Here is a 23,813-nt window from a genome sequence, read left to right as displayed (position 1 = left end):
AGCCCCACTGAATTTAAAAGCCTGCATCCCTTTACAACTCGGGTGGGAAAATGATGTTTGAGGGTTGCTGGTCAACTGTCTGCGGCTTTTAAATTGAAGGCAAAGTTGGAGTCACACGGGAAACAGAATACGCATACATGTACAGCACTTGCCATGTACAAACGTATGGTAAAGTGCACATAAGCATAACATTCCAAATATTGTTCTCCTTCGTCTTGGCAAGGGTATTATTCTACCGGTATAAAGGATGCTTTGAGAAACTTTCCCATCAAGCACACACGTACAGGCACAGTTCTGATATTACATGTACATGTACATGTATGTATGATGTACTGGTATAGTAACAATGTTGAATTTCACAAAATATTTCACAAAAAACAAACATTTCACACCCACACAATAGTATTTGTGCATGGAGATGCGCGGATGTGACTCGAACATTGCAGTGTGGTAGCTGCCTATTTATCACATGAAATTTTAGCGCATTGTACGACAAAACACACTCTAAATGCAGGCAAATTCTTTTGATTGTTTTACTCACTTTCTATATTAAGTATTTCTGATCTTTGTTTCGTTTGGCCTATTGTCCAATGACGCTCCTTTTGCGGATGCCTACACGTACATGTACTCGTACACTACCATAAAATGCATAGTATAAATACTGTATATTATTAAAACTGGCCAAAGAATGGTCTTCCAAACCTGTTTCCTGTTTTTCTTTCGCCATATGGGGGACCCAGTGACTACAGGGTGAGGAAATTGAGCCCTCATCCACTTCATACAAACACGTCACTTCCAATTCGCAGCACACTAAGTGATGCCAGTGGCAATGAACTGACATGAACCACAGCTGGGAACCAACTTCCACTTTGGGTTTTTTCTGGCAGACAACAAATGAGCAAGATACTGTTCCGAGGCACAACGTACGACACAGTTCAACTTACCCATGTTAAATGTACGTGTAACTTGCAAGGCGTTATTACAAGTGCATGATCGCTGTCCAGATGTTCACTTGAATGCAACAACACTACTGCACTGCACTGACAACATAATGAACATCAAAACCATATGTTGATGATGGGTTTTGAACGCCACGTATCAATTACCAGGCAAGACATCCGTACAATATTCAGCTGCGTCGTTCCCTCAGACTTGTTTTCAAACGTATCACATCACTGCTCAGCAAATGTTTACATGTGCATGGACCCCGGGTTGCACGTGGAATACACTAGCACAGACATGTACATGCACATTACACACTACACGGTGCAGCATCTTGTCCGGGGGACGGGTACCAGTATAAACGTTTATTCAATTATTAGGGAATTTCAAATGGAAAATCACACAAAGCAGAGACTGAATGTACCGTGAAGAAAATTACGCACATCATATACATGCACATGTATATAGCAATGTTCAAGTCCATGTATATGTACTTGGTACATCTGCCATCCTCCATTATGTATGAGCCCTTGCTTAAAGCTGTAGACATGAAACGGTTGAATGGCTACTGATACATGTAAATGCAGAGTGTACATTAAGCACATGTTTGAATTGCTGGTATTTTTAGGTGCAATGAACGAACAAATATGAGGTACATCAGCATACCGATAAACACAAACATATGGGCCAACTTTTGATGCTTTGTGACCTCTATAGAACAAGTTTTTCCCAGTCCATCTTGGGACAAATTTCAGCAAGTTGCCGGATCAACTTCCAAAGGGCAAAAAGGAAAAGTACAACAAAAGTATTGGTGCATGCCTGTACATGTACTTCGACCCTCCCTTCTCCATGCAGGTAATCTAACTGTCTAAATAAAAATTAGGCTTGACAAGGAGGCCTGCATCAATTCAAGAGCCCCATTTCTCAGTCTCGTGAGTTAAGAACACGTGGACACCACATGTGCTTCTAACCAAGGGCGCCCTACATGTACATGTATAACCACATCCGGACTGGAGGAAATGCTGTTATGCATTTATATACACATATGCATGTACATGTACATGTGCCAGTGCATCAATCCCTATGTACCGGTAGAATACAGTACACAATGCATGGTTTCGTTTGTATTGAGTCTGCGTCAGGCCAGTAAAGATTATACACATCTTAAGGCACCTACATGCAGGGTAAGCACCTCCAATCCTCAAAAGAAAAAAAAACCCAGTCTGTTTGGAAAGCTTGTTTGGTTCCTTGGAGGAAGTACGAGAACATAATGTACATACAGATGCAATATACCGGTATATACATGTAATGTAACTGCTTATGACATGATGGAACCAACTTATGACAACTCTGTGGAAGCACTGTAACGCTGTACGATAACGTTGGATATTTCACATAAGGTCGAGTCACAAAACCAGCATATCCACTTTTCTCCTCGTTTCTTGTGTTATTTGGGTGGTGTGACTGAAAGGCGCGCTACGCTTGAATTCATCCCCCAGCAAAAATCAGCCACATTTGTCGAACCAAATTGACAAAAATCTTCGAAAGTTCTTTTCCCAAGGCAATCCACAATAAACAAATGTCATCTACATTGCAGTTTATGAAAAGTTACCGACAGTTGCTTCTCTGTGACTGTTCAACCAGATACAAGAACTTTTGTTTTAAATTAACCGCAACTAGACAAAATGATCCACGTGGTTAAATGTACCGGTATTCCGTGCATTCACGTTACATATACATGTATGCATTCATGTACATGTACGTTACGGGTTTCATACAGTGGTGTACATGTACATGGCTACCAGTAGTCATGCATATTACCAAATGGCTCACTGCCAACATGATTTTTTAAAATTTATTGGGAGTGTCGGGCGGTGAACAAATTATGGTTATCACTTTTCTACCGCTCCACCTCAACATCGGGATATTTCTTTTTCTTTGAGAGTTTCCCCTTCAAAACTGCTCTCCGATGTCCTTTATCCTTCGGGCTTAAAAATGCAATATGGGACATTGTGAAGCCTTCATTTCCGACGCGGGAAGTTTTCAAGATGATTCAACCCCTTTTGGGCCCTCAGCTCCAAACCCCCCCCCCCAAAAAATGGAAACGAGAACAAAGTGAATGCCTCTCCCTGATGTCGAGAAGGCATTCACTCAGCCCGGGTTTTCTTATCAATAGGGAAATTCTGGCTGGGAATGGGGGCACTGAATTATGACTTCGCCAGATTGCCTGGGGAGAGAAACGAGGGGAGAGTGGAGCCTGTGTTTTTGTTTGGAGTGATACATGTCCATAATATGAATTTCTAGGGTGGGCTTAATTAAAAAATGTCCCAACCCCTATGTCTGCATGTCAACGATACTAAAATAAGCAGACTATGACACTGGGTATTCAAAACAGAGATAAATTTGGTTTCAAACACACAATGCACATTTGGGGTTTTACTGAATTTGACCACAGCCAAACGTATTTTTTTCCCTTCCGAAGTCAAATTAATAAAAAAACACGGAAGAAAGTTCACAACCTCTTACAGGCTTAACAAATTAAACACGATTTTAGCATTTACATGTATCTTATCCCAACTACTTGGTAGGGATCAACCGATGTCCGATGTTTCAATCGAATGTCAGTTTACACGTTACCGGTAATAAGATTAGTTTTTGCCTTTACTGCCACCAAGTTGAGAGTGTACAGGTACATCACATTGCTGCTCGCATGATACCTAGCCTTTAGTCAAGGTGCGCATGGCACTGGTGCACCATGATCGGCTCATGTCTTTGTCGTGCCAATGGCAGAGGTGCACGTCCTGTGTCCAGGTAGCCACACAGCCTTGAGTAAAGGCTAAATCGCGGGCTACAATGTACCTTCAGACTGGTCAAACCTCGTGCACGTATGTTCACTCCCATGCCCTCGTGCACCACTTGAGAGTTAGCACATGCGTTCTCAATCACTTTACTGTGGATTTGAAGGCAGGCGACGTGGGACACCATTCCAACACCTTTTTGAGGGATACTTTACATGGGTTTAACCACTTCCTGCCAGGGCATTTATCAATGTTGATGATGCTGGGCCGGCATAATTATCATTTTTTCCATTTCAAAAATTCATCATTTCATTTAACGGACGTTTATAGCCGCACGAAGTAATCTTTAGGCACTACTTTAAGTTGACAGGTGACCTTCATTGACGCCGGAGTATTTCAGCCAGGCCTGCAGCCTTGTACAAAGAGCCCAGATTTTGCGGTGTTATGTAACTTTCTTTTGTTCACGAACCTGGCTTAGTGCACTGCTGACCTCTTTTCAATAGGGGCCAGATTAGCGTGCAGCGGTGCTGTGTGGCTCATCGCTACAGTAGTGGAACCCTTTTGTCCGCGGTGGTAATCCGCTCGGTCTAAATGCCCCAAACCTTGGAATACGGTTTCAAAACAAGGCTTGATTATCACCACTTTTGAGAGTGAAAAATGTTGATAATGCCCAGCAGCCTGGTCTTTTGTTCGGAGTACGGTCTTTTGTTACAAGGCCCTGTTTCCTTTGTCCCAGTTTGGAGACCCCAGCCAGGCATATAAAGCATACGTCTCCGATTCCGGAGTCCCCGGCAGGAAGTGGTTAACCATGGTATAACTATTTATTTATACGCCAAATGAAAAAAACTGTTTTTATTCATGCTCAAATAAAAATAGACGTATGAGATTTGTGTTCGTCAAAACTGAGTGCAGAGTTTGTTCCTTTTTTCAGTTTAACATCGGCACCAAAATCCGCAAGGTCAAATTTTGCTGATCCGATGTGTTGTCAAGCATCGGCCAGATCCGATGTCCAATCCGATCATCGGTTGCTCCCTAATCCCAACTTCAATTACCTGTAGCTACCGGTATCTTTTAAAACTCGCTCATTTGATCTGACAGACACTTACCACACAGAAAAATTGGAAGAGACATTCTGCATGTTGTCTTACTTATTTTTGGTTTGTTTGTTTGTTTGTTTGCTTTTTTTCTTTTTTTTTCTGTGAATACTCATGCGAGTTTCTTCTTACTTTCATATGGTCCTTTGGGATTTTCAGCATATTGTTAAGTATTTAGAAGCCCAGTCTAGGTGTAGCTTTGAGCCTATTTGAAAAAAAAAATCCAAATTAAGGAAATCAATTTTTTTTCACAGCATATGAAAACATGTACAGATATATGTACGTTCACCCGCATATTTCTATGGTATGTAGCCATGTGCATTATCATGTTGCAATAAATGACAATTTTGGGGCTGACTACACACTTACCATACCGGTACTTGCCTAATTTCTTCCCACACTGAGTGCATTGAACACTCTCTTTTAAAGCAAAATGTCAGGGAACCAGGGAAATACCATGACCAGTTTGCTGTGGGATAAACAACCCCGCCACAAGGGGGACCACCCTCCGGCCCGCACATCCCTTGCAACAAATTGGACTCCTGTATGTCCTGGTGTTTGGTTGGAACACACTGTAGGCATACCATGGGAAAGTGCATGGTAGTGCTGGTTATGCACAAGTTGGAGGGGTGGGAGACCAGCTCTGATTGACCCTGACCACCTGTCCCTTCCCATCAGAAACCCTATCAGGCACCCTGTTTTTGGAATGACTGGCCCCCAGTGGGGTACCGGACTGCACCCCATCATGGGCTACACTGGGTGTAACTAACTTGTTTGTGTTGTCGGCCCTGACTTCATGGTATCACAAAGCCATTCAAGTACAGTAATTGCAAAAATGGAAAAGTGCAATACCGAAACTATCCTTTCAGAGAAATTTTGAGTCACTTCCATTCCAACTGTGTTCATAGAGTTGCTAATTTTGCACCATATGGAGGCCTTTAGATTGTGTACTTACCATATCCTCACCCTGAACCACACTTCCTTAACTTTTAGCATCACAGGCGCCCTGCATACACCAGAATGTTATCAATCACTTCCAAGTCTCAGAATGTCCTACCCAACAGGATCCACGTCCACCGTCTGCTAACACAGCCCCGATAACCACCTCAGCAATATCTTCCAGCCGACCCCTCAAAGCTTATGACCTCTCAACCTTTGCCCCCCCCACAGCTCAGCTTGACACATGTGACTCGAGGAAGGCGGGTTGTGTATGTACCTACCTCAAGGCTGTTTTTGTTAGGATGGGGGGGGCAGGTTTCCAGCACAGCCCAACCCAATCGGGGCCAAGACTGCACACGCAAAGCTTTGGCAGCAGAAAATGCACTGGTGTGCATGCACAAGCGCAGAGAGTAGTGAACATCTGATCAGCCGCCTTGCCTTGACTTCAAGCCAGCAGAGTTCAGGCTGAGGGGTTTGGTTTTAATGATAATGAAACCAAACTTTGTTTGCAAAACTACAATGACAGGAAAGACCCTCCAGAAAGAAGTGTGACCTTCCCAATGCGGGTTCATGGGGTACATGCCAGGCATTTTTTAATTGCTTAATACAACTTCAGGAGTTGACTCTGTTTCATTTTGCACAGGACCCAATTAAGGGTTTACCTGAACTGCAAAGCTCAAACCGTCTCGACAGGAGCTCAACGCTGCACAAGTTGGGCATATGTATCTACTAAAAGTGAAAACACAAATCTAGTTGTAGCCAGCCTTTCCGGTACAAGACTTTGGGAAGGATTTTAACATGAACATTGCAGAAGTTATCTTGGACTCGATCCTTTTAGCTTCCTGCTTGTACAACAATGCAAACCTTTGATCGCAATATCAAATGACAAATTTCTCAAAAATCTCTTACTTATCACTTTTAAACACAGCCACTTCTTAAGCTCGAGCATGAACCGGCTGGTAGCTGCCAATTAGTAATTTTGAATTTTCTTTGAATGGCATGGATCACTGTCCTTTGTAAGGGACGCTTTTCTGGAAACTCAAAATCTATAAGCACACATACACCAAAGTCCAGAAAAATTCACATCAGATCTTAGCGTCCCAGTTTTCCTTTCTCTTGTTCCGCTTCTCTAGGCATGAGATACAGTCAAATGGAAAGACCTAGGGATTGGGGAAAGAGCGCTTGATTTTCAAGCTGCTTCCAGTCAGAAGCCTGGGTTGGTTCATGTTTGGTTAACAACTCTGTGCCAGCAAACATGTAAACATGATCTGGCTATCTATATACACAGGAACAGCACTGGTTAAAACATCAAGCACATATCAAGAGCCTTTCAGCTCACCTCTGGTTGATGTTTTAAACATAATAATCCCCCATATGTTTTGTAGACACAAACAGACCGGGAAGTATGTGAAGGGAAGCCCATCAAGTTGGACTTCACCACAAGCTGTGGTAACAAGTATTGCTCCATGGGCAAAATTATGAGGTGGCCATAGGAAATATCGCAAAACATACTGTTCAAATGACGTTAACGGATCAGTAGTTTTGACACTCGGCTGTATATTACTAGTTGGCTGCAAAATCTTGCATTTTGCGAAATGTAAATTTCGGCCCAAACAGACACCATCAACAAATGGCAGACTAACCTGTTGAAGCCATTGTCGGTGTTGGCGTACTTCTGAAGCCGTGCCAGCGGGGTGAGCAGTTCGTCCTGAGTTGGCGTGTCCAGCGGAGACGAGAGCAGCTGAAAATCGTCCGACTTCTCATCACCGACTGCAGTTGAGAAGAAAAAAAGGATAGACAGAACAAATAAATCCCCGGTGGGAAACTAGACAGTGAGGAAAGCCTACCCCAATCCTCCAAGCCGGGAAGAACGTTAGGGTGCCATACTTTTTGCAGGCTACTGGCATTTGTAAAGGATTTCCTATTACCGGTAGATATGCACAAATGACTGTCGCATGTGAAAAGTAAAAAAAACTAGAAAATCTGCCAAAAATAAAAAAATAAGAAGAGCTCCATGCTTCCCGGAACACGCCTGTTAGTATTTTTGCTGTTAAAATTCAAAATCCTAGAAGCAATACGTACATAATATACCAGAAACACATACATACATGTATGTAAAGTCACATGCTCAAAAAGGCATATGGTATACAGGTATACATGTCTTTACCGATATTTTTTTTTCAACAGTCACATGACCCCTTCCATACATGGGAAAAAAATGAGAACTGCACTGAACCATTGCCTCCCACCACAGCCACACAATGCATCAAGGGGTATACGGCTCATTTCGTCAATTCTAAATTGTCAGAACGTGTAGCGTACAGAATACGCAGTCACATGCTAAAATGCTCCCATTATCATATCAGTGCTTATGTGCATGATGTGACCTCTTTATTTGTAGCAGAACTTTTTAAAAATATACCAATGTACATGTACGTGTGCATGCGCAGACAATGTGCCGGTACATGTAGGCCTACAGTACACATCTGTGCTCGGTGTAAGAAGTTTATCACAGACATGTACAAATAGAATGCATTCAAAGCTCATCAGAAATTCCTGTATGAGTTTTAATGATTGTTTGGTGAATGTAAAGGAGCATATATCACTCATTCATGGCACTTTAATTAATTTCGTCAAAATTCACAAGCCTCTTTTCACTCGTCTCTCGACTGGACTGGCCCCAGTCAAAAACCCTGACTGACTTCCTCTGGTTGGCTGGCCTGACTTCAACGGACGTAATCATGTTAACCAGACGAGACCAGACCGAAGCATTCCTGGCCAGTGACAGCGATGACTTCATGATCCAATCATGCCAACAGCCACCACACACAGTGGAATTTATACACGAGGGAGGAATGTGCAAGAACGTAACTTGATTAAGTGGGTTTCGCGGTTGTATTGATTTGAGCAGGAGTAGTTATATCTTTACCCTTTATTACATCAAAGACCTTAATCCTGAAAGATAATTCCAGAGCTTTTGATGCTGGAGATCATTATTAAATACATGTTCTCTGCACAAACATGTGCGCATATGTTTACATTATCTACTGGGTACTCAGTGTTGAAATCCTTTGTTGTCATGTAAAAAAAAACATGGTAAAGATACTCCTTTGCTTTTTCAAAAACCTACAGACAAATTTTTTTTGGGGGGGGGAGAAAACCTTCCTAAACATGGTAAAATCCAACATTAGTTGGTAACCCAACATTCTACATGTACCTGCGTAATGCATTTACTCCCTGGTAGGACATCAAGCCCCAAGCACATCCACAATGGTTGTTTGGAGGCTAAGACTTTGGGTTTTTCATGCCACTAGCTGATGCGTAAAAGCCCTACCGGTATTCCAGGCCGTGAGGCCTGCTTGTTCAACCCCTTTTGATGATGTCGGGATCGGTAAGGTTCACCCTTTGCTATCGTTGGATTCTCTTGAGCAAGACGCAGTATGAAACATCAAGGGAAAATTTAAAGCATCATGCTGGAAGTATAAAATACACGCGCAGAACGAACTTCGATAAGCACAATTTCCTAAATATTAGAAATGAAACTACTCATGACATCACTTATTTCTCCATCCTGTATGCAGTATGTAGGAGTACAGTAACCCCATCATACCTGAGAAAACAGCCTGACCATGGCGGAAGGAAAACATTCTGACATATTATGTATTCGTACATGTATGCTTCTCATCTGTCTTTATGGGGTGGATGTGCCATTACATTCATCCAAACACACCTCGGCTGGAATAAACAGGGGAAAAAACAGGGATCTATATTTTGCATCACTGGAATGCACGAATCTCCGGGAACATGTGTAGGCAGGAATGCCAGGCAGTTGGATGACAGCCAGAAACAGGTGAATGGATGGAGTCTCCAAATTTACGAGCTGGGACTGAGGACAGATACTGTACACTGTGCACTTTCAGTCCTTGTATTTAAAAGGCTAAGGTTTCCACATAAATTTGAAAAAAAAAAACCAGGCAAACTATCATAGTTAACAAGTGTCTGCTAGCCATGTAGATTACAGAAGATTTTTTCTCAGAATAGTTACATATAGTAGGTAGGTACCGGGTAAGTATTGGTGAGATTGATTGCATGTTAGCTACAGTACATGTACAGGTGTATTTACTGGGACACTTTAACATAATACATATAGTAGCACGGTACTTGCACAGTACATGTACATGTATCTGCTATCTAAACCACTGAATAAAGATGGAGTTTGGCAGAGAAATACACTTAATTATCGGTACAAGTACATTAACATGTACAGTACCTGTACGTACGTGTAATTGCATACCATAACGAATGGAGATGCCCTTACATTCGCATCATCATCATCCACAACAAAATTTGTTCTCTCCCAATTCTACACACGTGTACTCATACATGCACCGGGGGTTTATGTACACACAATACCGCAATACACAATAAGAGCCAGGAATGGAATTACTGGTGTACGTACATGTACCCCTTTCTAAGGGACAAGTTTTTTGTCTGCAGCAAGATTTTCCAAGCCCGTGCTTTCAGTCCCCATATAACAATACATTCAGGAACGTACAGGATGGGAAATAGGGAATGTCCCAAGGGAACTGACAGCAAATTGACAAGTGCATTACTATGATCAATACAGGTACCTACCGACTGAAGGTACATGCACATGTAATATACTGTGTATAACAACCTCCTCAGCTACTGGGATACGCAAGTGAACCTCCAAGCACGCTTCGTTTTAGGAGATCGTGCTGCCGGATCAACGGACACAATGTCTACATGGAGCACAAGCACTTTGTCTGATGCTGCTGTGTGTACACAATCCTTGTTTCTACCGCATCCCAGGCTCCGGAGCACCTGTACTAATACACCTGTTAACAAGGGGCGTCCGTCCTGTAACCGCACACCCTCTTCTTGTAGTGTATCCTCTCACTCAAATCCACTCAGCACTGTGTCCCACAGACAAACCGAGGCAGTCCGTTTTTATAACGCCAGCTCAATGCCAAGGAGACGGTCCACCACACAACTGCCAACCAGAGGGGAACCCTTCCCATCATCCATTTGGGCCAGCAGTGGGTGGAGGCTGACTGGCCGAGGCAGACCCCGGGGTCCCAACCAGGCCGCAGCACCGCTGGCAGACACGGAGCACAGCCAGCCAACCCAGTGGGGGGAACCTGACCCTATTTTCTTACAATTATTATCGGGGCCAGTAAATGAAGAGGTAAGAGAGGGAGAGAAAGAAGCTGCTGCTGGGTATCACATCCAAAGCATTCCATGCCAACCCCCCAAAGCACAGATCAGATCGCACGGGCAAACCCGCTCGTACCTCTGTCTCTCTCTCTCTCCGCAGGATGCAAAGTTATACGCACAGCTAGCAATCAGGGACAAACCGCATACCGACTCGGTTACTTCCCCATTGACAATAATAGAGTTTTGATCAGTGCTAACAGCCGCCTGGAATTCAGCAAAACAAGAGAGTAAGAAGTGATATATTTGATAACAAAATGCTCGGGCCTAAACCGACCAGGCACGTCACCCATCGTGAGCCAGCCAGCCTTCTGGGGAGGGAGCCCCAGGTGTCGCTGTTCCCACGACCTTTGGCACCTACTAAAAACTACTCTTGGCCCATAACCGAGTGATTTGCAAGATAATTTCCAATAATTATCACTGATGGAGATCAGTTAAGCTGCCACAATCCACAAGTAAACCTCTCAGACGAAATGACCCTTGAGCTTTGAGGAAAAATGTAAAACTCGTTTGCTGTTTATTCATTAAAGAGTGAGCCAACAGAGTCTGAAATGCAATTCAATTTTAAAAATTACCTGATAAAACATGCGCATGCACTTGATAACCTGGATCATACCCACGAATACAGGAACACAGTACATGTGTACCACACAAAAGGCACACACGTGCATGAACTGACACTGAACTGAATTTTACAGGAAACTTGAAAATGTAGAGAACATGTACATGATTAGTGTTAACCCCTGAAACATTAAAAATCACTGACTAATCAGAATACATGTAGCTGGCGGGTTTGGAAGGTAAGGATTCCATACCGGTGCATACGCAGCCCTCTGTTGGTTAACACAGAGGCACGTAATCCAAGTTTTTTTTTTTTTAATCGGTGCACTGAACCTGGGAAAGTGAACCGATATCGCTGGATTATCTGCTGAATTTTCTTCAACTCAACTATCATGGATTTTAGTGCACTATAAACATGTCCTCCAAATCTTGTTCAAAAAGTGTCTGCCGTAAAAATCTAATTAAGATCACCATACGCATACAGGTACACGTACATGTACAATGAAACCCAAGATCTTACAGAATGGGGACCATGACTGTAAATTTATCCAGTGAAAGCAGTGATACCCTGAGTAGACTGTACATGTTTACATGTACTTATCAAGCAGTGGGGTTGTACTTCCGTGGTCCCAGACCAAAGTACAACCCCACTGCTCGGTAGTCGTGGTCCCAGACCCACGACTACCGACATGAATCCTAGCAGTCAATCATTTCCTGTGTCCAAGTACCACAAAAACGAAAACAAACTCAGATGAAGCTTTTCTGCACAACTACCTTAGACAGCGGTTTTTGTGAAACTAAAGCTCATCACCGAGTTAAGTTTTAGCATGCATGCGCACGTCCTCAAACCTGACGTGTAACTCTGTACACAGATGTACTCGTATGCAGCACTTGTCTTGTGGAAGAAATCATTTCAAGTAAGCCTGCCCTTCCCCATGGGAATACTTTTTATTCATCATCAGCAAGTTACTAACAACTAGTGAAGATTCCCAACTCCATTCATGGGACAACTGCTTCCCCCCCCCAAAAAAAGAAAAAAAACTATGAATGGAAGCTTTAATTCATTTACAGCTTTGTCTGGTCCTAAAAATAGCCAGGCTTGCCGTCCAAATATGTCCGCCCCAGAACAGAGAAAAACATCAGATGTGCCCTCAGTGCATGTTTTCTTTTCACTGACTTGCAGTGCTTGGGCCTATTCCAACTCTGGGCCCTAAATCAATTGAATGTGACATCAGTCGCTCCAATTGCAAGTATCATGTTTTGATGTGGGTCAGCTCAAATACACATCTCCTATTTTATGGCATTATTTGCTTTGCCACGTACATGTAAAGTACATACGTGTGCGGACAACGTTGGAGTGCTCCGGTTCGCTAGAAGCGGGGGCTGACATCTAGTCTCTCCCACTTTTTTTTTTCTTACAACCTTTTCTCCCCAACACGATTCTCAGCAAGTGGCCATTATAACGAGGCGCTTGGTATTTGACACAAATGTCAAAAATTTCTAAAGACAGCCAGAAGGAAAACACGGAACCTCCGTGGTACCGATACATGTACCCTGCACAATTACATGTATATAACTGGATTTTGTGTTCCTCTACCCCCAAAATATTAAGGTTTCATCTTTTATATGTCCAGTAATGTACATATAGACCCATACGGTAGGTCTATATTTTTGTTGACAGTAGCTGACATACCGTAGCACTTTGACTGCTCAAGTTTGTGGTCACATGTTGTATATTCTTCTCTAACTAGTGCTGGTGAGTTCTTAGAAATGTACCCCTGCGGTGAAAAAGCTGAACCAAATGTGACACAGTTATTGAAATGGTAAGGGAGGAAAGCAAAACAAGTTCTCAATTTATCAAATTGTATGATGTACTGGTACAGTGGAACGTCGCCAGACCAAACACCGCTATAGCGACCATTCGGCTGTACCGAACATCTTCCTTGGCTCCCAATATTTTGTGCACAAAACCTACTGAACATTACGCAGTTGCAAATCAACCCAGATTCGCCACAGCATGCATCAGAGATCAATCCTGAACGGGAGCTTCACGACTTTTAGGATAAACTACATATCAATTTTGTAACTCAAGATTTAATAAAAAAACAAAAATAATTAACAGACACGTTTCTAGAAACCTCAAGCGTGAATGCAGCGGCAAAACATCACGAAAACAGCAAATCGTGGTATCACAAGAGGGTGTACTTCAGTTAGACAAGAGAGGGTGCTATTCAACATGGCAACAAAACGTTTGGCAGTTAATTTCGCTAGACTGAACGACTGCTGTACCGAACATTTAGTGTGGACCCTGTCGTGTTCGTTATAGCGGCGTTCCACTGTACTTCAAAAAAGGAGAATGATACATGTAGTTTACAAATACCGGTAGAATTACTGTACATAAATCTTTATAAAGTTTTTTTCTTATGTAAAGCAAGAAACTATGCAAGCATGTTTACATACATGTATATCTAGGCACACATACTGTACATAGTAGAACATAAATGTACAGTAAAATTAAGATGAAAAAAAGGAAAAGAAAAAAACACACAGCAATACACTACCAGTACCAAGCATTTTTTCTGGATGCAACTGCTAATTAGCAGAACTATTATGGAGGCAGAGTGGACATGAACTTCCTGACTGGGCCCAAGTGAACCAAGTCACTCACCGCTCTCACCACCCATGGAGTCTTGAACTGACCACTGGCCAACTGACCATGTGTCCCCATCAGGTCAGACCACTCCAGGCACCTCACCTACACCCCCTGTGCACCTGCAGTAACACCCTCCAGGCCCGGCATGGGAATGCTGGGTCCTGCAGGCTCATCAAGACAAAACAAAAGTGAAACCACAGCCCTGTGTTGTGTGTGCCTGTACAGTAATCCAACAGCTCTGCAGCAGCCATGTGGCAGGTACTACAGTACATGTACATGGCATGCCACATCACTACCCACCTGGGACCCTGCACATGCTCAGTCTCTGGGAAAGTGACCCCAAAGTGACTCCTGAACTCAAGCTGACCCTAAGTGACCTTGGTGTACAGCTAAGCTTAGAGAGAGATGCCTCCAAAGTGCAAGGTACTGGTACCTGTATGGTGCATCATAGAGCTACAAACAGTACAACATGTGTACACAATATGAATATTATGTACATGTACATAGTACTGGTATGTATACTAGTATAATACACATGTACCCGTACTGGGCCAAACAATCATATAAATAGGCAAGTACAAGCACTGTATTGCAGATGTTAATGTACCGGTACATGTATGTACATGTACAGTGTACTTGTTCTTCTCAACACAATGCAAAGTCTGCACTCACAGCCACAATCAGGGATTTGTACCGGTAGGGTACCAAGACTAACCGGTACAATTACACTTATACTAGAATGAAGCAGTTTGGACTTTGGATTTTTTTGGAAACTTTTCTTTCTAACTACAATCTTCTACTTGTATCTCATGGACTAGGGCCCTACTGGTATTTGTTTTTGCTATCAGGGAATCTATCACTTCTTTGCAAGTGCACAGAAGCATGTGCACTTCAAGCAGTGTTGCCAGGAAGCTGGGACAAGTTCCTTTTGACAACGCCACATTCGCATGTGCAACCGAATATTGACAAGACCTACTTTCCTAGCGTTAAACGGAGTTTGCTCTTTGTTCCAGAACGAGGTCTCTTTGTTTGCGGTGTTTTAGTTACAAATAGAAATGTACACAGGAAAAGGAAATGTGCAAAACTACCGCTACAACACTTGACATCCAACTACAAAATGAATTGTGTGTACAAAGGCATTTTCAATGGGATTTTTGTTGCCAGAGTTCCCAAATGCAAGAGGATCTATCAACGCAATTAACCCTGACCAAAACCTGACAATATCTAGCAGTGATTAATTTCTGTTGGAACCACTAGACACCCATGCTCGGACCATTTTGAGAGCTCACAGTGTACATCTACCTGTAAATGTACATGTACATACATGTACAATGCATAGCTCCGGTCCTCAATTCCTTGACTATCCTGCCAATCTTTAGCTCTATCTGATACCAGAAAAAATCCGGACAGGCTGCTAAAGGTCTGAGATCCATTCATGACAGCAGTGGCACGAACGCCCCGCTGGGTCATGTCTTACCATAACGCTACATGTACATGAACACCGATGTACCAAATGACATAATTATGCCACTAATGAAGGGAACAAGGGGAATAAATTTCATGTACTTCCTTACATTTGTATCAGTCAGATGTGCCAAATACGAGTAGGAGGAAGAATTTTTATTAATCACACCAAGAACAGGTACATGTACATTCATCCATTTACATGTACTGCTTAAAATGAATGACAGAGCCTGAAAGTCAAAGGTCATGCAGCGGGTTTCCGGAACCCTTGCGTGGTCTGCCTATGGGGATGTTACATTGGGCTGCCCTATCATGTTCGATAATTTTGGGAAGAAAAATTCTCACTGAAACCACATCATGGAACATTCACACCGGAATTTTACCATTGTCTTCCTCAAATAATAGGAAAAGTCACCTGGAGTTGGTTAAAAAATTAAATTTATTAATTTTAACAACCTTTCACATCCGGTGATATTCTACCTAGGTCTCCTTGTTCATGCACGTTTGTTTTCACTCCCAGTCCTTTCGTGAAAACGAGATTGTACAACGTTGTAAAGATTTACCTACCTGCAGTTGATGGGTTCCAGATTCTGTTAAGTTGACATCATGCAATTGTTGTCAGCAAAGGTTAGATAAAATATTAGAATCTTTCATAAAAGTAGAACATTGCTTTACCGGTAAGTTTATCACCTTATAAATTATAAAAGTACGTAAAATATATTGATCTGTTTTTATTTTGGCTTTTACCGACAGACAACCACAAAATTTCAAACTGTAAATGTTCATCTGTGTACGAGACTGTAGCATTGCACTGTTCTACATGTATTGTAGATTTTCTTTAAGAAGTGACTGAACGAAAAAATTCTCAAATCTGTGCACGTTATTTTGCCTATCCAAGAGTTCCGGAAGCACGCCATCAGGGGTCAACTTTCAGGCTCTATGGTAACGCAGAGATGTACCGCTAACGTATTGAACTGTAGTTATGTTACATGGTTTTCTGCGCAAGAATTTTTCAAATCACATGTACAAGTACATGTACCGTACCTAACATGTGCATGTGCACGTACTATCTTCTTCTGTGTACTTGGGTTTAAAGGTCACGGTATGACAAAAACAAGAGGACTGCCTACATGCCTCACTCCACACATGGCCATGTAGGAGTTCCACACCTGACAGCTACATGTACACACAAACATCCATCTCCTCATTACTGCTCCCCATTGATACTTTCTCCCGACCAATCAGTGGGGGGCTCATTTATTTTCCCTCCCCCTCTGAATTGCCCTCTACAAAAGCCTGACCGCCATTGGCCCCGAGTTGTCAAGCAACTGTCATCAATGGCTGGGGGAAGGTGTTAATGGCATTAAAAAAAGGAATTGATTTATTGATCATCAGTTACACGGAAGGAAAAAAATCTGACAGGTCAATTTTCATTGGCTGGTGGTTTCTTCCTGTGTACCAATTTACTGGAAATCATTGAAAGGTGCAACAAATGAGCCGTTACAAATGTCAAGAGATGAAAAAAATGCACTTAATGGATCCTCTACACAGGTATAAAGCTCACTTAAATGGAACTTATTAGGCAGAAAATGCCATTAAGAAGGTCATGTAAGATAAGGGCAATATTGCTAGGAACCAGTCACAAGTTTTAACCATCATATGGTACTTTGGCTGGTAACACAGTTCAGGTAAGCAGAACAATCTCACGCTAAGCTAATGTCAATGCATAGCAACTCTCTGCCATCATTTCCCCGGATACATAGGCAGTTTCACCATTAAAAACATAACATTTAGAAGCTGTTGGTACTAAGCAAAAACAAGACTAACAAGAAAATCAAGACAAAATACTTACAGCAGAAGTAAAACGTATGTATGTATTTGGTACAACTTAAGCTTAGGCCCCAGTGTACATGTACATGTACTGGTATAACATGTCACAGTTACCTTGCTGTTAGCTGAATAAATTCATGAGAAATAAGCCCTTCAAAATAAAATATGAGACCAGGTGCTGCCATTGATTTTCTTAATTCGTTTATTTTTTTTTTTTTTGGCAGTTTATGATTATTCCCCACAACATCACCGATTCCACTGTCCCAAACTTGTGCCTCATAAAACTCCCCCATAGTGTAAATATAAATTCACAAACAATATGGCTTGGGAAAAGAGTGTGGTTTTTTTTACCAACTACTACACGCACCTGAAACAGACTTTGTCTTTCTTCTGTTTCTTGCATAGCTCGTGAAAACTATCTACATGCAAACATTCTAATGTCATACAAACCAGTCTCATTACCAACGCCATCAGCACTGTGAATTGTATGACAACTGTGTGTTAGCATACTGTACGGGTAACATGCCACGGAAACAAGGGGTGGGAATTTTTTACGTATTAAACTTCAAGTTGGGCAGGTATAAAACAAAAGCATAATCATTACCATACATGGCTTTCTCACTTCTGAATTCAATTCGGACTCTCGTTAACAAAGCGTGAATTTTTTAATAAGTGATTCATAAGTGTGACGGCAAATTTATATCCATTATTCAACTTTCTCTGTGTACAGGATGCAACAACAGCGGTAAAGGTTGTGTGCATATGTAACTGGAACATGTGTTGTAGGTGTATCATCTAAAGCACACAGTACACGTACATGGCTGCATTGTAGTCAGGGCACGTGTACTGTTCTGGAAACTGGCCGAGATTTTCGCAGTTGCTATTTAACGCTGGACCACGACCTTAAGCTTACAGCACAAGCAACATTGGATTTCACTTCACAAACTGTCTGTTCACATCAGACTCATTTAAATGTTTTGCATTCAATGTTTTTTTTAACATCCTCTTGAACCATACAAGTAGTTGAGATTCGTCCCTTGGTTTTGACACCTTACCTACATGTACATCTATGGTACGGTACATTTTGCTGCCAAACAAGGTTAGTTTTGCGAAGATTGACATCAAAGAAGTTTTGGAGGAAAGCAAAATCTTCTTTTTTTCTTCCCCAGAAAACCCAGGTTAAGAAAAAATCATCAAATACAGATAACATTGCGAATGTCACAATATTTTATTTCTTTTCCTCCAAAAAGCAGACAATTCCAATTCTGTTTGGACAATTTAGACAATTTTTTAGACAATAAAATTTTTCTGACAATATAGTATTGTGATGATAAATGTTGTACTAGTCATCACTGATGAGCACTTCATAAATGAATGAGATGTGTGCATTACAGTCATAACATGTTTTGACATTGGTTTTGGACATTCGGTACACAACAATAAAATCTGTGATGTTTGTTGCATACTTTTCAGCAAATGACTACGGCACATGTACCAGCATGCCGTGCTACATACAGTGTAGATATGGGCCCACTCCATACATGTACATACCAGCATATGAATTACAGCTTTGATATCACACATCCGATCTTACTGGCATACAGATATGTCTCGAACAGAACGGTCTGTTCTCTTTTTCCCATGCTACATAAATTTGAAGTGGTGGTGCTTGCCATTTTGGAGATTTCCTGAAGGTTTCACTTTTCAGCCATGACCACTTTGGCATGGAACTGCCCATATGCAATAAACAGTGCGAAATGGTTTTCATGAAGACCCATCGCACCGCCGTATGACATCAGTGTAAGTACAGGTACCCGTACCCGTATGAAATTCCAAAGATTCTCAAAGGATCACAGATTTAGTTTTTATCATCAAATTTTTAAAATTTAAAGAGCCTGACATTTCAATCCTTGCAGGATTTTTCTCAAAATAAAATGTGTGAATTCGTTAATTTACACTAAGTGCACTTCCAACCAGTCCTTTACAGTTGTAACTGACATTGTAAATGTTAAGTGAACAGTCTACATTATGCAAATGCATCATACATGCACACCTGTGACATTTTAGAGCAGTTGACATTTGAGGGAACAGTTCGCACTTTCATCAGTTCTCAGCATGCAAACTAACTCGCGACAGTTGAGGAGACATCTTGCAAACAGCATTAGATTTCCAAACATCCCTAACATACAGCTTAACCGTACATGTGTCCTGTGTCCCCAGTCTCTCAGTCGGTGAAACCATTTCTTAACATCACTGACCAAATTTGGGCACTAGCTGAACAACCTGAACAGCTCAGAGACCCAAGAAAATTGGTGGGAAGAATAAAGTGTTTGATACAATTTGCAGCAACATTCCCACCCCTGTAAATTACCAGACTAATTTATACCCGTCTTGAGTTACCAATTTAAAGCCAAACCTCCCCCTTTACATTCACAATACGCGAGGCAATAAATCAGGGCTGAATCACACGCTGCTCACACAAATCAAAAATTACGTGTTGAATACTTGCAAGGCCAACACAGCAAGGTTCCCCCGGCAGCTACAAGTACCAGTCCTACACCTTACACTACAATACGTCATCAAAGTTCCTCTACATGTAGTTTTCCAGAATTGACTGTGGCACCTTATGTGTTCAGTCTGGGCTAGGGCACTACAGTGAGAGGGAAAGAAACGGAGAAAGGAGCGTTGTGACATTACCCACGATGATGGAGGTTACGGGCTGTAGAGGTGGTGGGAGCGGCGGGGGTATGCAGGGCGGCTTCTTGCGTCGACCCCGGCCCATACTCCTCCAGTCGTCCACCGGTTTGTACAGCCTGTCCTTGTCCATCTTACCCATCATTGTCAGGGTGAATCATCGCCATGGAATCTCCCGAAAACAACAGCGACCCAGAAAGACCTCATAAAAGGACCAACTGCACCATGTGCATGCCGACTGGTCGGTACACATGAAGTCTCCACCCACACTATGCACACACACTCACACACACACCGCGTGAACATTCCTACATAGCAGTCCCATCAACTCTTTTAAGCAATAAATCGTGCAGGAATTTTTTCCATGTGTCCCTGCGAGCCACTGAGTGGAAAACAGGAGGACTGGGGAGAAAAAAAAAATGGGGCCTTGGGATGAAAGAACACCAACTGGGAAGATTGTCATCCTAATAAACCACGGAGGCCAGAGAGAGTCAGCTGGCCAGAAAACCAGAGCAACATCTCGGGCTAGATGAAAGCAGAGACAGGGGAGGACGATAAAAATGGCCATTACATATTGAGTGTTATGAGCTTACCCACAGTGACGTGAGCCAAGACCATCAGTTTCTGGTTGAAAGCCTCAATGTAATCCATCCCCAGCGTGCGGGCGAGAGCGACACTGCGTCTACGGATGGCAGCGTGTGTGCGGGGTCCACAGTTGTAAAAGCAATTAAACCAATCTCAGGGGCACGCATGTACATGTACCACTTCATATCAAGGATGCCACAATTGACAATAAAACCCTGACATACATGTCTGTATATGCGTGTGCCATGGTGGCACACAATGAAGGGGGGCGGGGAGACCAAATACAGGTACACCTAGACACAAACAGGCCTCACTGATGTTGCCTTCTATTCAATCACATCATAAAACAAACACAGAGAAATCAGAGTCCGAATCTTGTGAACGGAATGTACACGTGTGCGCAAGCCCACTAGTGTAGTTGACAATTGCCCGGTTTGCAAACGCGATGAGCACTTGGCCACGTCTTGTTGAAGCCTACTGCTGAGCCTGTCCGTTCCGGCTACAGTCAGTCCAACTTTACCAAGAGTACCTTTAGCACCATGGCAATTGACGATTTACCTCAATGGAATGCTGGGGGGTGACTTCAACAAAATAGCTTGGCCCATAGAGAAAGCTTCGCCAATTGGGTCGGGGGGGGGGGAGAGAGAGGAGGAGAGAAGAGGACGCATAGCAGGAGAAAAGATAGAGGCGAGCAGTTGCCTTGCTCGGCGTCTCCAGGGGAATCAGCCGGGAGGGAGAAACTATCCACCTTCTCAGCAGGGATGAAACGCACGACAGCAGCACTGCTCCAAGGAGTCAGCTAATAAGATAGCGTTGTCTCACTACACTGGGTTTAATACACTGGTAATTAAATCTCGGACAATTAATTATGCATTCGAATACTTTCCACACCGCTTTCCCCCCCCTTTTAATTCTATTCCAATGAGTGGAAACAGCATAATTGAATTTTGCAGATTTACTTTGCTTCTTTTTTTTTTTTTAAATTCTACCACTCCATCAGACTGGCGAAACCGATAAGGGAATCCATTAGTATGAAATGTATGCGTAAATACGGGTCAAGGATTCTGCTTCTTGTCTGTTCAGTTTTCTACACGTACATGTATCCGATTATTAAAATATCATTCACAGCCTTTCTGTATGGGACGAAGGAGGCTAGTAATTTCTCTTCATTTACAGAAGCGGCAAGTTTCACATGCAGTCCCTGATTGTACATGTAGTGTCCACAGGTAACACATTTCAACTTTTCGTTTCTGGGTCTTTTCTCAAATAGTGCCAAACAATTAAGTGTGAGCTTCAGCCTCATTTTTTTTTTTTTTGTTGAATATCTGTTCCACTACATGAAGCACATTGGCAATGTGAATCATGTGGTGTGAAACTTTTGTCTTGAATTTCTGTCAAAAAGTCAAAACATCTTTTTAGGAAATTTGGAACAAATCTGGGCAGAAGGTGGCCTAGTGTGGCAAACTTTTCTTTGTCAACAAATTCTCAAGGTAATCGGTGATTTTTCTGTTTTGAATCCCCAAGATCATTACTGAACAGTAGTACTAACATATACATGTACATTTATTCACTTATTCACGAGTGGTTAAGATGTCTGCACTAGTAAGCAGGAGGTCGTGGGTTCGAGTCCCACCCGAGTACGCTTGTGGTTTTTTCACAAGCCTTTGGGGGCATACACTGAGTATACAGTGTTAAAATACACGTCGGGCAGGGCAAAAATCCAAAATTAATTTACATCTCCCCGGTGCGAGTCCATCTTTGAAATACATTTATTCACTTACCTATCCCCAGTTTTGTCAAAAAAATTACATGCTTTTCATAATGAGTTTTTCCCAAACATAAGAGATGCGGCAATTAAAATTTTGCTCCAAATTTTTAACAGGTCACTAAACACCGGTCGTTAATCAACAGGGATATCTGAAACTTGCAAGTCAGAATTTCATTTTCAATGCAGTCTGAGTTTCAATAATGGTACAAGTACATGTGCACGTGTACAACACAAAATGCAAGGGGAAAAAAAATTATAGTGTGCCATGCTAAGGGGGTACCGGTATCATTTAGAGTTAAAATATCACAGTGACAAATTACATGTACGTACCGTATGAATCAAGTTCTTCAGTCCAAAAAGTTATAAGACAAATCAACCTTCAGATCAGTTTCAACTACATACACTGTACATGTATCAATTTTTCAGATTGGTATGACAGCCATTTGAAACAGTAAATAATTTTACAAGAGTCTGAATCCATTGAGAATTAGACAGTACCCTCCCCCCCAGTTTTGGTCCCTATTGTTCAGTGGTACTTGGCCTTAGCAAAATCCAGCATAAATTTACCGTTCCCTTGCCCAGTTTTCTAAACACCAAATTTGGACATTCCAGAAATCAGACCTGGAGTGCCATTGAAGGAAAGACACATTCAGCACACTGAAATATACCTCATGAAAACATAGACCCTCTTATGAAAAAAACAAAACACACACACACAAAAAAAAAACACTCTCAGTCTGAAAGAGAAATATGTAGAAATATCCCGGGCTGCTGGAATGGCGTGACTCCGCCATATGGCGAGCTGAGCACAGCACGGTTCAATGGCAGGAGAAATAGCTGGTTGGCTGCGGCTGATCTAATCAGACCCAGAACTTTCCAGCGGACAACGTTTAAAGGGAAACTTGCACACAACTCGTTTGTCGCAAAGCAAAAAAGAAAATAATTATTTAATGACTAATGCTTGTGCTCTCATGACTGTGACCTCACTGAGCAGAGGCTAAAATCGGCTGAGAAGCAGGCACGAGTGACATCAACATGTACAATAGTATGGCCAGTGATTAATCTCCCCTTGAATTTGGTGATGAAAACTGATACCTTTAACTACGAGTTATCACAGATGCGAGAAATTTTTGGCAGAGTTTAGGTGCCACTGGGGCAGAGTTCTTTTACAACGTAAACAGACTCTTTTGGGGGATCTTTCCTTTTCATACTTTCTACAAATGAGAGCGAAGGAAGGAGAAATTTGACCT

At 42.2% G+C, this 23,813-nt stretch overlaps 1 protein-coding gene across 5 annotated transcripts in view; it reads right to left on the bottom strand.

Annotated features, from left to right (window-relative positions):
• Positions 1–23,813, bottom strand: part of ppp4r1 (protein phosphatase 4 regulatory subunit 1) — a 71,821-nt gene that overhangs the window by 31,561 nt on the left and 16,447 nt on the right. Inside the window, exons 1-2 of one of the 5 annotated variants that reach the window (XM_022248644.2) lie at positions 20,804–21,276; positions 7,417–7,543 (exon numbers count right to left, since the gene is read on the bottom strand). In XM_022248644.2, the coding sequence (XP_022104336.2) occupies positions 7,417–7,543; positions 20,804–20,861 (185 nt within the window). In that variant the 5' untranslated portion in view covers positions 20,862–21,276. Of the gene's footprint in view, positions 1–5,789; positions 7,361–7,416; positions 7,544–14,237; positions 14,425–20,213; positions 20,491–20,803; positions 21,277–23,813 lie in introns of those variants that run through there. The other 4 variants (XM_022248643.2, XM_022248646.2, XM_022248645.2 and 1 more) reach the window with 4 other exon arrangements.

Source organism: Acanthaster planci, linkage group LG06 (assembly GCF_054643075.1).
Source record: "Acanthaster planci isolate LZ-2023a linkage group LG06, COTS_SCS, whole genome shotgun sequence".
Taxonomy (NCBI): Eukaryota; Metazoa; Echinodermata; class Asteroidea; order Valvatida; family Acanthasteridae; genus Acanthaster; species Acanthaster planci.
Note: the sequence above shows the minus strand (reverse complement) of the source record. Positions and strands in the feature narration are given on the sequence as shown.